We start from the raw sequence: 17,076 nt of genomic DNA on the forward strand, positions 1-17,076 counted from the left end.
ACCTTTTTTCTAATTTCTCTATCGATATCAAGCTATAGTCAAAAGGCATTCTATAAATAGTACCTATAATTTAGTAAATTATCGCCAAATGGTCTCGAGTTATAAATACATAATATTTATTCGGACCAGTACCTTATAAAGCAAAAGTGATCAAAAATTATGTCTTAAAGGAACGTACATATATGAAATAGAACTGAATATCGTACGAATTTGTGAACATTTCGATTTCGAGTTCAATGATACTATCAAAAACCCACGTGTATCCGGACGAACGCTTTTTTAAGAAACAAATGTTACTTTTTCGAAACACAAACATGACAAAATTACAATGGTAGTCGGCTCATAGATGGTTTAGAAAGCTGTAAATTATTTCGACCTACTGCCTATGTAAGTATCTGGGCCTGGGCGCAACCGTATATTTAACGGAAATACCGGCGGCGAAGAAGTAGCTATGATGGGATGGCGGTTCAGTTGACACAAAAAAAAATAAAAAGAATGAGAAGAAAAAACAAACCAAAATGTACAAAATCACTTTCCGAATGACTTACTTAATTGCGAATAATTAATACCGCGTATTCGATAATCAATAAGCGCGAAGACGACGATGGCAAAGGCAACGGTGCAGTGGCCTAACCAAATACTCGTGTTGAGCTTATTAGCGCGAAAATTTAAACCAGATTTTACCACGTGAAATGTGCATAATTTTTTTTTACGTGTACGAGTGCGGAGCGTAAGCAGTATTTGTGTAGGAAAGGAACGAAGTTGAAGATTACGTAAACGCGAATCGTATACTTATTTAATAAACTCGTAATGTTCAAGAGTTGCGATGGTGATGGTTGATGGTACGTTGGTACCCGAAACCGGAGTGTTAGTTTGAAATACGATACTGTTAAGAGTGTATTTTAGCCGAGCACATCATCATCATCAATTACGAGATCATAGTCGTAAATGTACGTAGACTCGTGCTTTTTTTTCCATATCGTACGTGAGTGTAAATCACACCATCGACTCGGTAATAAGTTAAGAAATCTAGTTACGTTTTTAATAGTACGTAGATTCCACGAAATACTCGTGGTAATAATTTGACGAACACGCGAATTTCATGAAAAATACTCGTAAGTGCAATGGCCGTCAGGGCTGGTGTTTTTAACTAGCGCAATTTTACGATTAATGTGTTAAATAATGACGTACTTATGTATATTCGATCGCATCTTTATGTACGAGTACGAGAATATTTTTGTGCAAATATTTGGCTAATGATGGACGTTTTTGTTCGGGGTGTCCTATTACACGTTTGTAACGGTTTGGATTTGGATATGATCGAAATCAGGTTTGCGAAATGGAATTTTATTTTTGTGAACTGTCTATTTTGAAATTTTAAGATGTAAGAATTTTGACATTTTGTTCAACTTTCATATTAATACAGAGAGAGAGAGAGAAAGAAACAAAAGTTATTGCGATGTTCGTTATGTCAAAAAATTTTTGGAGGAATTGAGGTATTTTTCGATTTTTTCAAAGACTTAATTATCATTTTAAAGAAACAGACACTTACTTTACAATCAATTTGATTAATTCAATAATTTATGTGCTTCCAAAGTTAAACCTAGGTAAATTAGTTCAGTACCTTACATAGAAGATGCCACCGCTAAAATCACAAAACCTTTTTAAAAAGTTTGAAAAACCTAATATTGATTGAAAAAAACAATCAAAAAGGACTAAAAATTTTAAAAGCCGAAAAAAATAATTTAGAAAAGTAAAAAAAAGAAAACTCCAAAAATTGAAGTTTTTGAGATATTGGAAAATTTTCTAAAAGTAAGTTACTGATTGAAAAAATATCCTCAAAATGGAGGGTAAAGGTCAAAAAAGAAAACGAAATACATATCATTTTTATGCGGATGCCCACTTAATGAAAAAACAGATCAAAAATTCGTCAGACACAATTCAAAAAATCATTTAAAAAGTTTCAGAGTAAAATTTATTAGATGAAATTATATTTGAGATATTTTATAATATGAAGTCACTTGCAATCATGAAAATTTAGAGAGTTTTCGACGTTTTTTCTTGGAGTAGTTCAGCTAATTAATTTCCTAAATTTTTAAGTGAAAAATCGAAGTGGAAAATAAGAAAATTAGATGAGTGTTTGAGTATTTGAGAAAGAAATTTAATTCGAGTCATTCTTTGAAAATCATGTACTTCTTCAAAATAATTATGTGGATTTCTAATGCCAAAATTTAAGGATACAGACGAAAATAAAAGGTTAAGGTGACGAGCATTTGTTATGAAATTCTGTCCCTTGAACAGTTTTTAAGTTTTCTTCGACCTCAAATTTTTTAGAATCTATGAAAGAAAATGTATTTTTTCAACAACCTCGATAGTTCCTAGCAAAATTGTTTATATCACAATTAAATTGAAACGCGATATGGTATGTGTTGCGAAGGAGGCGGCGGGGGGGGGGGGTCAATTTTAAAAAAAATTGAGTTTGAGATTTAGAAAAAATTCAGTTGAAACTGCTCAACGAAATTTTCGCTTGAAAACAAATTAATTCTAGTTGAATGAAAAAATTCAAATGTAAGTGACCAAATGTTTGAAAATGTCGAAATCTTTTATTAGAATTTGAAAATGAAAGTAAGAGATTCTTTGGCATTCCTTTTCAACTTCAAAATTCTCGCAAAATTTTAAAAATCTAGGTAATATGAAAAAAAGAAAATTGAAAGCCCTGAAAAATGAAAATTTTTCTTCACTTACATAAGTTTGAAAATGTCGAAATCTTGTCGTGGAATTTGAAAGTGAAAGTAAGACATTGTCATGTTTCCAAAAAAAATTCTCAGCTTTTTTGTCCAGAATTTGATTTTAACAGAAAAATTTTTGCATTTTACTCAATTTTGAGGTTAGAAAGCAATCACTTAATCAGTAATTCTAATGTGATCTAATGTGACTTTTGTAACCCTTAAACTTAGCTCTAATTCCAAAATGAATTTTCCTCAAGATCAACCCCCCTCCTCTCCTCAGATTTTTTATCGCTTTCATTTCAATTTGGGCTGTCGAAGTTGTCAAAAAAAAATAAAATAGAGAAATGCTGTATTTTGGGACATTTGATTTTTCCTTCGGGAGATCTGAAAAAATTTAATGAGACGACATTTTAAAAATTTCCAGGTGATGAAATTTTATTTCAAATTCTTGTCATGATGAAAAGTAGGTCAATTTTCAAGTACCTAGTTACTTTTTTTCGTGCGTCTGTCAATTTTTCCCTATATTGTAGAAATCGAAAATATTTATTCAAGATTTAAAAGTTTTGCTTTAAGAGAAAACTTGTTTTATGTACATATTTTTCTATCATAAATTTTCTTAAAAATCGTCAAGATATACTAATTACAAAAAAAAATTGAAATGGCAATGAAAAATTAAAATAGAACAGATCATGATCACTCATTTTAATGGGTGTCATGTGTGAAATTTACTCCACGACGATCATGATTTTTTTATGACAAATTGAATTGCACTATAAGTGACAAACGAATATGTATGACCTTTTTTATACGTCATCTGGCAATTCATTTTTCGCTTCTTACAATTCTTTGCAAATTAAAATTCTATCTGAAAATTTAAATTTAAATTCAAAATTCACGTCACCTCATCTTCCCTTTAGCTGTCAAGTTGCAGTTTTGTCGCAGAACTTTTCATTTTCGTGATCGAAAAATTGGTTTTATTCAAATTTTAAGATGGGCAAGGGCAATTCGCCCTTACAGAAAATTTACTTTTCTTATTCAAGGGTATACTCCTCTTAGATCCGAAATAAGACAGGTATTTGATGATGAAACACCCTGTGTTAGTTTGTACCACTGTGAAGTATATGTATACTTTGTTTGTATCAAGAAGTAAAACGAGGAATCTTACGAGTATACAGTCATCTAGTTACACGATTTAGTTAATGTATAGATTTTGAAAAGATGTGCCCCGAGATGTGTATTTTTAAAAAGAGTAGTTTTTAGAGAGGTGCTAAATGACGTACATGTGTAAGTTCGAAACGTCGTTTATGATCTCTGAGAAGGTTATTTTTGGACTAAGACGGTTTATTTAATAAATTATACTCTTTTCACATGTGTCATATGGCCATCAAAATTTTATCTTGTCGTTTTGTTAATCGTTAGTACACCAGGCGTATTTTTATATCTTACACATAGGTAAACAGGCAAAAGTTACTTTTGTAGTCGAGCGAATAGACAAGATACAAGTACGTACACAGTACATAGTGAAAAAAGAAAGAAAGAAAGGAATCGTGTTTTGTGTAAAATTAACCTTATTTTCTCAATGTTTACCAATTTTTTCGTCTGGTATTCGATAATTATACAAGCGTAACCTTCGGCAATTCTGTGTAAATTGTGAATCATGACGCAATTTAGAATTAACGTGATTATGACGTGTTAATCGAGTTATAACACCATAGGCTGTTTGATCAATGTGTCCAAGTTCAATATGTCTGTCTATAAGTGTTCGATCGCTTCGAGATGTTACGAGTACAAACTGAAGCAGTTTTTTCCTCTCGATGCCACCCACTTATTGGATTTCGTTTGCGAAATTTTTTACGCAAAATCACCTTCCTGGTTGGAGAGTCGTGTAATCGAGGAAAAATCAGAGTTGATTTGGTGTTTGTCGTGAAAAATTGGAAAATTGTGTTTCGTTCTCGTATCTGATTTATTTATCTCGGTTGTCTAGACGTGGATAGATTTATGTGTTTTGCTGTATCATTTTTTTCGCGACTCGCCTTGAATTTTTTTTATATCGTTGAATTATTGTCATGAAATGAGGTTGCCAATTTTGAGAGATGTCTATTCTGGCGAAAAAATTGCAAGCTTGACGTAATGAATTTTCAAAAAAAAAACTCAAATTTGATATTGGATAGCGAAAGGATGATTTTTATTATTTTTTCAACTCCCCTTCCTCTCATCGTTTTCTTCTTAATTTCGCCTAAATTTAAAAAAAAAATTGAAATTCATTTGTGTTTTTTGATTTTTGGAAACAATCCTGGTCAATTTCCTCAATTTGTTAATAATTTTAGCAACGGAAACGACTCGTTAAATTCTCAGTATATTTCTCGCAATCTTATAGATGCTGTCAAAGTTCATCTGGAATCTTTCACGAAGCACCCTATACATGCAAATAATACACAAATAATTTTCTTGCGAAACTGGCTAATTCTGTGTAGAGTTTTGACTATATCGTCATCATCATCATCACCACCACCATCGTTGTTTAATCAGTCGATCGCGAATCGCGTGTTTTAATAATTTCCAGATTACATCTCTATCAGGGCATTAACACGATATCGCAGGGCAATTACGAAATACCCCATAAAAATCTTCAACTATTCGAAGATACTTACAAACAGATCGCCGACTCATTAAACTATAAAGAGAGAGAAAAAAATGAGAATTTCGAACTGGAACCTTATGGCATGGTATGGTTATGGCAAGTCTTCTCGTACTCTCGTACATTGTATACAATGACCAATCTGAACTATAAGCTAAGTTCTGGTATAATAAATTTTTCACACTCGACTATCGCTCATTAGCGTCATTCGAGCGCCGCATAATCGATACTTTCGTTTTTTTTTCATCCTTATGCCTGATTACATAATGTCCGTCTATTAATTAAAAACAGATCGAAATTAATCGAAGTCGACGTGTAGCTTTAGTGAGAAATTAATTTCCACATATTTTAGTCTTTTAGCCGCGTTACTCTTAAGATTCTTTCAACAAGCATCATTAAGAAATATCTATGACCAAGCAATAAGTATAAGCAAAAAACATGCTACGTATAGAGACAGAGGTATCGCGACTACGATTCGAACAATGAATGCAACAGTCCACGCGCATTATTAATCGGATATTATTAATTCATCGGCGTTGTATACATGCACCAATCAAAAATTACTCTTCCAGTATATTTAGGTCGTTTCGTTTAGTTCAAATGTACGAGTAAAAATGTACGAGTAACTTACTCGTACAACTCGACCGAATTCGTGTTACGTAAAACAATCAATTAAACTTGATTATTCGCCGCCAATTCCGCGAAATAAATCGACAGCTAATTATTACACCGTTGATTAATTTTATCGTTAACCCCTTTTGTCGCAAATATTGAAAAACCACGAAAAAAAAAAATTAAAACTAAGAAAAAAGAAATTGAAACCGTATTCGGAATCCTACGACGGTGATGTTTGATCTTTGGGTAATTAGGTAGATGGTTGAGTAAAAGCAACGAAATTATACGCGAATACCGCAAGACCTACTTGGTGAATTGGTCTACAACTATGGCAAATTGTGATTTCAACGAAACTAAGCCATAGATCAAATAGGCATAAGTATCCTGAAACCTCAGCTCCGTATAACTAAAATATCAAAAAATGAAATTAATTTTTAAAATTGTAGCGAATTTTTGACATTTTTCATGATTTTTATTTTAAAGCTAAAGAAAAGAATGGAAATAATTACTTTATTTCATTTTGGACCATTCTGGAGCCTTCAGCGAGTTTTCGATTTTTTCCAGGAGGTTTAAAATGCTCTGGAAGGGTAGAAAATAAACCGCATCCAGGCTCCAGAATTATTGTAACTTTAGGCTAATACTTAGTTACTTATTGGGCTATTTCTCGATTCACTAAAAAATTCCGATGTGTGTCAGTTTAAAAGTAATTTTTTGTTTGATTATCAATAAAAATATTAACTTTCTGAACTTGAAATACAATAAAAATTGCTCCAAGTAAGAAAATAATGTTTTTTAATTGTTTTAAAAACTTGTAAAAATGATGAGAAAATTAATCATATGTCGCAAAAAAATTTCCCAAGCGACGAAATAATTTGATGAATTTGAATGTTGGGAAACGTATTTACAAAATCATAAATATCAAAGTTGATTTTTGCATAAAATTGTGAAAAAATAATTTATTATAATTATTGTACTTTACTTATTTATTTATTACCTGATAATAGCCAAAGTTTCGAGAAAATATTTCAAATTATGAGAAAATGCCACCAATTTTCATAAAAATCCTGAAGTATAACGGAAAAATTGAAGAAGTAGCAGAAAAATTGGTAAAAAATAAACGTAAAAGTCAATAAAATATCTTCTGTAGATTGCATTAAAAAATTGTCTTGAATATCGTTAAAATGTCTTGAAAATTCTCATGAAAATCATAAAAAATTGTTTAAACACATATCATGTACATAAAATGAAAGAAAAGTAGCTGAAATGACAGAAAGTCTCACCAAAAATAATTTACAAGGCAATAAAAATATCATCATCACAATCATTTTAACTTACTCATAAATTATAAAAACACCATAAATTGCTATAAAAATCGTATAATTCTGTGATCCTGGAACCCCGAGAAAGAAAATATCACCCTAGATAAGTCTTTTTCATGTTTTTTTTAACATTTGATGAAGCCTTGTAAAAAATGATGCCCAAAATGACCTCAACAAAATGTATTAAAAAATTTTAAATTTCAGGTCAATGTTTATAAACTCCCCTGAGCGTATTCAAAATTGAAAAAACTTATAACAACATTTCAGAAGTATTGTACTTTTTTCATTTGGGGGGGGGGGGTCAAGTGGTCTTTTGATATCTTTAGTAAGTACTGATAAGAATTTAAACTACATTGTACTAATTTTTGTTTATGTATAATGCAATAGTGGACATTGAAGGATCACTTGAACTCAAAAAATTGAAACTTTTCTTCTGAAACATACCAAATTCTGAGTTCTAGTGGGAGAAAGGGAGGGAAGGTGGGGGGAGGAGTTGGGCTTTGACCCAAAAATATGACGAAAATTTAGCTTTCAAATTTTTGCTTTACTCCGTCAAAATATCAAAAAAAAAAATTAAAACGATCCTCTCTACTGTAGCGCCCTTTACAATTTCGGAAAAAATTTCTTCTTTTTGGGGTACAATCCCTCCAACTTCTCTTATAATCCCTCACCTCCTTCTGCTTCGAATTTCCATAAAAGTACAAGAAATGAAAAAGCTGAATTCGAATTAACTTCAATTTTCTAGTACGACCCCGACCATCCTCCCCTCCACAACCCATGTGATTTTGAAAGAAAACAAGATTCTCTTTTGTGGGGAGAGGGGGGCACAACGATTTGATTTTCTTGTTTTATCCACAAATTAGATGCTTTCAGAGTCACAAATCCTTCTAAAAAACTGTTCACCTGAAAATAGTGGTGTAGCCAAGACGAACCAAGATTTTCAGAAGCCAAGCCAACTGCCAAGATGAAAAGGCAAAAATTAAATTTTGATAAAAATCTCATTTTTTCTCAAAAAATTTACAAAATTTGTTTTTATTTTCTAGAGAATTAATTCTTAGGCAAAATCGCGTTTCAAAAACAAATAATAATTGTACTTTTTTTTAGATAATATCGTAATATTTTACCATACGTTTCGAGTGTTGAAGAAACGATCGCTTTCCTCCTCTCCTCCCCATTCCCTCCCTCGTTCCTCAACTATGTATAGATTATCTGGCAGGTGGTAATTTTACGCTAAAATATTTAGATTGTCTTTGTAAAAATAGTATTTTGTAGGGTGACGAGGAAGTGGAGGCCAGTGGGGTTCTGCACGACATACTTTGAAAATATAAAGAAATGTGACAGAAAATGTCAATTTTCAATTTTTTCGGTGTATCAAAATTTCTGAGTATAGAAAGGTTGAAAAAATTGAAAATGGTCGTGCTGTTTTTTTTTCTTCAAATTTTTACTGTACACTGTCGAAGAAATTTTGCACCATTGGATGGTATCTTCATATTGACATGATATTTTGCTCTTGGATTTGTGTAATTTTTGTTCATTCAATTCGTATAATTTAGAAAAACACGTAGGTAGGCAATATTCCTGCTAGTTTTTGATCAACGATTGTACCATCTTTAAACGTGCCATCTTACATGAATTCTCCAACAAACTCATTTTGTCTCTCTTCCGAACACCCTGTAGATATTAAATACACATTACTCGCACGTTTTATTTTACCTATGGTGTACTTGCATCAACGTGAAACTACTTCGTACACATACAACCTAAGGTACGTTAACGTATAGGTAGAGGTACCGACGTTTATGTCTTGATAAGGTTACAGTAGGCGTACAATAACCCGATTCAGTTCCGCGCACATAGTTGAAATTATCGCGTCTTACGCCCTTTTTACTTTAGCCATTTCCCAATACATACCATACTGCTCATTTAGCTCGCACACCTTTCGTATATGGTTTCGAAGGCTTATCGACGCGTTTCGAGTTGAATTTATATTTGAAATGATTAAAAATTCGAAAAATAACTACGCGTCGTTGAGCTCGTGAGCGCTGAGCCGGTGTTTGAAGTAACGTATGCTTGCGGTGCAGTGTAGGTGGGTGTAATGGGCGATAAAATGGTAAATAGTGTGTTTAGCACTTAAAGATGGAGGTTTACAAAAAAAGGTGTAAAGATGTATTGCATCGCGGCGCGGCGGCGGCTTCGGCCACCGTGGGTATTAAAAATAGAATGAAAATTCCAAAGTTGACGCTTCGAGGTTATAAACAATGAGAAAATTTGGCCCCGAGGGAGGGAGCTGGGAGGTGCGCAACTGTACTTTCAGAAGTCGGAATTTTATAGGTAGTGATTATGTGGTACCTAGGACGATGGTATGGTACTTGCCAGTTGTCAGCGAAAAATGGATCACATCAAGTTAGCTTTAGGTTTGGGCGTTGAGATATCAAAATGATACATACAACGTGTACGTCTATTTGAAAGCAAAAAAGAAACAAATTGTGTTACCTACGTTTATAGTTTACTCTTGATATCTAGGTATATAGTGATGTACATAGTGTATTTTTTTTCTTCTTTTAACGTGGGTCGTGTTTTGAAATCGGTGCAGATGGAGATGATGTAGAAGTGACAGGCGAACCGCCATTGACAGTGGCGCGAGCTATCTTATACGAGAATAATGCTAGAAGCGGATACCGTCGTCGTCGTTAATGATGACGATGGAAAAAACATTGTTGGAAGAGGTGTTGGCGATATCGTCGTCAATGGTATGTGTAACAATAGCGAAGCTGTACAAGACAGCCGCGGCGGCGGTCGTATTGCCGTTGAAGCTAACGGAAGAGCGCTCAAAGTCCATGCCGGCGAAACTCCTCATTTGGTCAGTTTAGGAAGCGATAGGTTCAGTACGGCCGTTACATTACACCCTATACCGAAAGGTACTGTTACCTAAGTATTTATTCTCTCTGTTGTCTGTTGTCGTGTTGTGTGACGTATGCCTGTGCCTATGCCTTGCCTTTGTCTTGTGTGTTGTCTGGTGTTGTCTTTGCACGTTGAGTTTTTCGTGTTACTGTGTTGCGATGCCTTCATTTTTGTCTACCTGTATCTGTAATTTTGTTTTCGTCTAATTAAGGGATTTCCTCTATCTAACTTGATTGCTTTCATTAATGTGTATCACTAAATACCTTTAATTGTGTCTGTATGTTTACTAACCCTTTTACTTTGTGTGGTATTTTTTTTTTTCGTTTCTTGCTGTTATTATAATTATGTCATTTGCCTGCGTTTTGTAACCAGGGTAGTATAATTTTCAACTTTTTTCTGTTTTTCTGACGTTTTTAGAGGATTGTCGTAAAGATCACCTCAAAAAAAAGTGAAAAATTGGATTTCTTTCAATTTGTAATCCCCATTTTCTCTCCTTAGCAAAAGCAATATTCAAGTTCCTGAAGGTTTTTAAAAAATGTTTCGAAAAAAATCAATTTTTACTTTTATTTTTTCCAAAAAGCACGAAAAATGCAATTTTCTCAAATTCCGAAGAGTACATAAAAATTTCTTTGATTATAGCGATCATAATCGAAAATCGATGAATTGAACTCCAAAAATTGATTTATTTTACGATTTTTGAATCCATATGATCGATCATGATCGAAATGAAAAATCAATTATAGTCCTAGTCATAGACCACCCGATCAGAAATCGATCATGATCGAAAAACTATATGGATTGAGCTTCAAAAATTGATTTAATTTCCAATTTTCGATTTCATATGATCGATCTTGCTGGAAATAATCAATTGTTTCGTATTATTTTGTTTCATCTTTGTTTTTATCTGAAATAATTGACCAAAATTACGCTTTTATTCTCATAAAAAGAGGGTTTGAAAATCGATTTTTTCAATTTTCCATTTCGATCATAAGGAGTGATTGATCTTTTCAAAATATGATCCGGAAGGTCTGTTTGTTTTCACTCCAGAATTCATTTTTGACGAATTTTCCTCTCAATAGGTTCATTCAAGTGCTCTCAATTTTCAGCAAAACTGAAAATTTGCTGAAAATTTTGTTGAAAAGTATAGATGCTGCCATACATGCTGAACGTAATAGCAACAACTGTTTATGCAATAAATTTTTCTAATAGCCGCACATTCCAATTCTATTTTTTAAATTTTTTCATTTTAAATTAAATTGAAAGATAAAAGTGAGGAGTCGGCCTGCAAAGTGACCTAACTGCAAAAAATTGATTTCGAGATAAATGAGAAAAACGTGTCCTAGGAAAATGAAGTCACATTTTCGAAATCTGTTTTCGGGAATCGAAAGGGTCAACCCTCACTCACTTAATTACCTTTTCGTTTCTGAAAAATATGAACACGGGTTCGCTACAGGGTGCAACAAAAATGAAAAATGCTGCAGTTGGGTCACTTTGCAGGCCGCACATACGTTTTTTTTTTGTTTTTTAGTGATATGTACGCAATTTTCTCCAGTTTTTCATTGCGTATGTTATTTTTTATGAAAGCAAAGATTTATTCATCCATTCAAGATTTTTTTATGTACAGGAAGCTGGGTAGCTAAAACTGGAGTCGTGGCTTATTCTCAACTTACGATTTTACCATTTCGAATCACTCTGGAGCCTCCAGTTCGAGTTTCGATGTCTCCAAAATTGTTGAATTTCCTCAGAAGGGGTTAAAATTAATTTTGATTTCAACAAACAGTACCCTATGAAACACATTTTCGGAAAATCGTAAAAATAAGGTCACTTTGCAGGCCATGCTTTAAATTTTATCATTTTCTAGGGAGGGGGAAGGGATGTTACGAGTGAAACTGGATGAAGGTGATATATTCCTTTTGTAGGGCATGTCCTAAACTATCAGATAGCGTTGCTATCTCAAAAATCATTTTTTTGCAGTTAGGTCACTTTGTAGGCCGACTCCTCAAGTGTTTCAAATGAAGGAAAATTTCAAAAATTTGTAAGGAAATGGAAATTTATGAGTTGTAGTTGACGAATGACATTTGCAAACTGACAGTTTTTCAAAATTAGTAGGTCCGATGTTATTACCAAAAATTTGTGATTTTTCAATCAATCAATCAATCAATATTTTATATATTTCTTCGTGTACATGCACTTGAGGAATGGACGTAGATGTAGGGGGGGGGGAGGGTCAGAACGTCAAAAAATGACTTGCTTCATATCGATAGAATTTTTTTCATGATATTTTGTTCCTCACTGTTCTCGAGCGAAAAGAAATACTGTTCTGTATCACTTTTTAACAAGAATTTTAATTTTTTTTTTGACAGGCTAAATCTCGAAGAAAATTAAAAATTGAACTGCCCCAGCGTTAACCCTGTCTTGAGAGTTGAAACAAATGAGGGAGGGGGCAAATTCTTCTGAAAATAGAAAAAACAGTACTTCAGTTGGTTTTACAATTTCACTTCCATTTGCCTTGAATCCAAAAAAATGCATAAAAAAGGAACCTCAGAGAATATAATATTTACGTGCCCTAAAATTTTGAAAATGGAACATTTGCCTAATTGAAGAATTTTCTTGACTTGGCACTTAAGTTTTTGAAGTCAAGGAGTTGTTCAGCTTAAATCACTTACGGAGTCTCAGCTAATCTTGCTCCTTGAAAAACATTATAACTAATTTTCCACGTATGTACATAATTATTTCAAGTCAATGAATCAACATCAACTGATGCGTGATTTTTGAGTTTACTCCTCTCGCCCTTCCTATCTTTCATTCCTAAAATTCAAAACCCATTCCCTGAAATTGATAATGTGGAATCGTTGAAGCTCGAGGAACCGTTTCCATAGCTTTTTAAAAAAATCTCAAATGGGAGACCCACGTTTTTTTTTTTATTATTTTGAAAAAAAAGTTTATAATGAATTTAATTCATTTAAAATTGAGAAATTCTTAGAAATGGATTTTGAATTTATGAGATGAAGGGGAGGGAAGGAGGAAGGTATGGACTCGAAAATAATTTATCAATTGGTTAGGAATACATGGAAAAAAGTTATTTTTAAAAAAAATTTCGTCACTCACTTTTTTTCAAAATTTGGCGAAGTTGGGAAAATATTGAGGCCTGAAGGGTCAAATATGTACAAAAAATAAAGGGATATATTTGTCGAGCCTTTTTTTCTGAATTTATGGAGGGGGCAGGTGAAAGGGCACTGAAAGGTCGTTTCCAAAAATAAGTGAATGTTGGAACTCAGCACCCTCCAGTACATAACAAATAAGGAGTTAGTTGTCCCATGTCATTTTAAATTTTTGAATGTTTTGTTCGTGTTTAAAGGCATTTCGGGAGGGCGGGAGGGAGGGAGGGGAGAGTCAGAAGGGCTGAATCGAAAAAATGAGCCGGTATCTTTGACATCTTTTCAGAATTTTGAGAACCCCTGAGCCCTCCAAGGATGTGGAGATCAATTGATTTTTAAAAAGGTGGCAACAAAGAGCCTTAAATGTAATAATTTCAAATTTTCAAATGATAGTGTTCAATTTCTGTTCATGAGAATTTTAATTTTCTGCTTGAAATTTCAATTTTGAGCTTTTCAAATTTTAATTAAGTACCTAGTGGTTTTGATTTGAATTTCTTGTTCACTCTTCAAAACTTCATGAGCAGATTTCTTCCAAATTATTCGTGTTTTATTTCTTTGAGAAACGCCCACCTAACTAGGGACGATGCTTCGAAAACATTTTCTAGTCATTTTTGTGTTTTCTTTTTATTGCTCAGACTCTCAGATTTCACGAGGAAATTGAAAAAAAAATGGAAAAACTCATGTTAGTTTCATTTGTGGATGTAAATTTTTTTGTTTCAAAATATTTCACTTAGATGGGAATTTTTTTGTGAATTTTTTAAAATTTCATTTAAAAAATGGGTCAATGGTTTTTGATTCTGTGGGTGATCCATTGATTGAATTTCATTTTGAAAATTTTTATGCTTCCAAGATGATTATGTATCAAGATCACCTTAATTTTTAAATTATTGAAATTACAATCTGATTTGTTAGTTCACTCCCACTCTGATAAATTTTCACATCCGTTCAATAACTCCGGCGCATTAAAAAGTTTCAATAATTTACATTTGGCAAAATGGCAAGTTTTTCAAATCAGTGTATTGGAACAACGTAACGTTCGATTCGATCGGAATTCTGCGCTTCTCTTCTTATTCTTCTTTTTTCATTAGGGCCGTTTAAATAACCACGATAAACGTGAGGATAATTACATTCGCGACGTACGAGTACACAGTACGTGATAAATGTTGTTTTGATTTTCTTGAAAGCTGCGAATATTTCTCTGTACTGTTGGTTTTCTTTTTCTTTTTTCAGTACGAACTATACGAACTGAGTACGAATAGCTGACGTTGTTTTTCTAGTCGTGGTTAGTCAGCTACATGCATCTTTCATGTATGGTACATGCAGTTTAATGACTGTGTGTCTTTATGGGGCTTAATATTATTTTAAATACCTGTGTAATTTTATATAAAATGGGTCGTTGACTATGTGTGAACTTGTACCCAAAGATGTGTTTTTTCACTACTCGAAATTATACGCTGATAGGATGACAGAAATTAACCTAGTTTTTGCTCCCATCTCCATTGTGTATCGAGTGTGCGATTCGAATTACGAATCGAGTCGAGTTGAGTATTTTGACCTGGTTGAAATTAGCGAAGAGATTTTTAATGGAAAATTTCCTCCTAATTTTGACACTCAAAATTACAGACGTGGGTTCACTGGTATTGAAAATTGCTAGCCTGGGAAAAATTTCAATGGACTAGATTAGCCATCTTGAGTGACTTGTTGGAGGTTAGGGTTCGCATATCTGTCTGCATTTTTTGCATTCGAAGCGTCTAGCAAAATTACCAGTAAATGTATTAAGTAAATATTGTAAGACCCATTTTGTCAGTTTTTTTCTCGTTTCTGTACCGCTAGGGCATGTCTTTGGGTTTAGGTTGGCGCATTATGTAAATTTCTATATCGAATGTTGGCCTTACGCCAATATAGTTTTGTCCGATGTCTGTACTGTACGCACTACGCACGTACGATGCGCTACTTCCTGTTTTCTATTTCCTAGTAATTAATCATTTATAAGTAGAATTTTATATTACGAATCACAATGGTATAAGGTAAGTTTGGCTGCGGGTGAGCTCAGTCAATGACACATTGTATGATGAATTGCATGTTATCGATTATGAATTTTTGTGTGTGCTGCATTGACATGTGTTTTATAACTTTGTTTCTTTGAAAGAGTTAACTTATATTTTGAATGAACTAGTAAAATTATTGAATTTTAATGTCTTTGGAAAATTCTCAAATAAAATGATATAATTTTTCATAAACATCGCTATCTTTCTCATTTTTTCTTGCGAATTACTAATTCAATATAGCGTTTTGTAATTTGAGTCCACTGTCTGGAAAAGTCAATTCCCTGAAGATAACACCCAAGCTAATAAGAAAGGGGGAGGGATTTAGAGTCGAAGATAGCATTTTGTGGTGTATAAAAGCATGATAATGAAACCTCCTCTTAATGAGTATACAAGTCAAAATTTATAGCTTTCTTTATGCTGCTTCCAACTCCAACTTATTATCATGCATACAGGTGCAGCTGCTTAACCATTAAAAAAGCTATAAAATTTTACGCTTGTGTTATAAACGAAGGGGGAGGGGAATATCTGAATGTGTAACAAATTGAAAAAAAGGTCAAATTTGAATGTAATTGGCTTCCTAATTGAAAAAGAAAACTCTGGAATGCATTTTTAAATACAATTATCTGCTGTTCTTTAGAGAAGCCTTTATTTTTATATTATTAGGTAATTTCTAACTTACCTTTCTTTACGTCTTTGAATCAGTTTTTTTAAAGGAAAAAAATTGCATGAAATCGATGAAAAAAATAACATTTCTCTTCTTCTGGCCCAAAAAGAAGATGCTTCAAATTTCTAAATATTTTTTGAACGTACTCGTGAGCAGTCAGATTTCCAAGCCAATCAACACACAGTAAGGGTCAAGTCAGAGGAAAGAATTTTTTTTCGAGTTACATACTAAAAATCTCCACCTGTGGAATATGAGTTCAAAAATATGCAAAATTAGATCAGCTTACTTAGTTTTTTAATGGAAAAATTGAGCGAGCTTAACAAGAACTGTGAATTAATTTCAAAACTCTTTTTCTCTTTTGGTTATCTATTTTTTTTCCTGACTGGGAACGTGCAGATCTAGTACATATAAGAGTGAAAGGAACTAAATTAAAATCATAACTTGAAAACAACTAATCATGCTTTTTTGTTTTTTGTTTTGTTCTAGGTGAGTACAAATTTACTTCGTATTGAATAATTCGCTCCATTTGAGTGTAAGTTGGTAAGTTGTGTTTTTTTTTTTTGATTTTATGGAAGAAATTTACCTACTATTAAGTATTATTCATTTTTTCTCCAGTTCTGTATTGAATGCTTTGCAAATTTTATGAGCTGAAACCAGTTCAAGCCTTTGCTTGAAAAATTGTTGGATCTTCTTCCAAGCACAAGTTCAAGCATTAAAAACCTTGAAAATCAACAAAAAGTAACGAAATTTCAGTGAAATTCGGCAAAAACTGCATGAAAATAAAATACAATTAAAAAAATATACCTAAAAGTACAAAAAAAAAGTATTAAAGAATACAAAAATTTCTATAATGTGATGAAATATCGTTAGCAAAAATTGTACCAAAGAGTTGAAAACTTGTTAAAATCACATTAAAAACTCTAAAAGAGCGTCAAAATCAGTAAAAATTACCTTAAATTGATGAAGTTTTTGTGAAATTCGGTAAAAATTGCTTTAAAAAGTGT

The 17,076-nt window shown here is 32.8% G+C and overlaps 1 protein-coding gene across 4 annotated transcripts in view; it reads left to right on the forward strand.

Moving 5' to 3' along the window:
- LOC135831296 (pleckstrin homology-like domain family B member 1) overlaps positions 1-17,076 on the forward strand; it is a 113,555-nt gene that overhangs the window by 34,456 nt on the left and 62,023 nt on the right. For 3 of the 4 annotated variants that reach the window (XM_065343675.1, XM_065343677.1, XM_065343676.1), the window contains exon 3: positions 9,895-10,219. The exons of the other annotated variant lie outside the window; for it this stretch is intronic. In XM_065343675.1, coding sequence (XP_065199747.1) covers positions 9,964-10,219 — 256 coding nt within the window. In that variant the 5' untranslated portion in view covers positions 9,895-9,963. The remainder of the gene's footprint in view (positions 1-9,894; positions 10,220-17,076) is intronic. 4 annotated transcript variants of the gene reach the window in all.

Source organism: Planococcus citri, chromosome 1, assembly GCF_950023065.1.
Source record: "Planococcus citri chromosome 1, ihPlaCitr1.1, whole genome shotgun sequence".
In the NCBI taxonomy this organism is placed as follows: Eukaryota; Metazoa; Arthropoda; class Insecta; order Hemiptera; family Pseudococcidae; genus Planococcus; species Planococcus citri.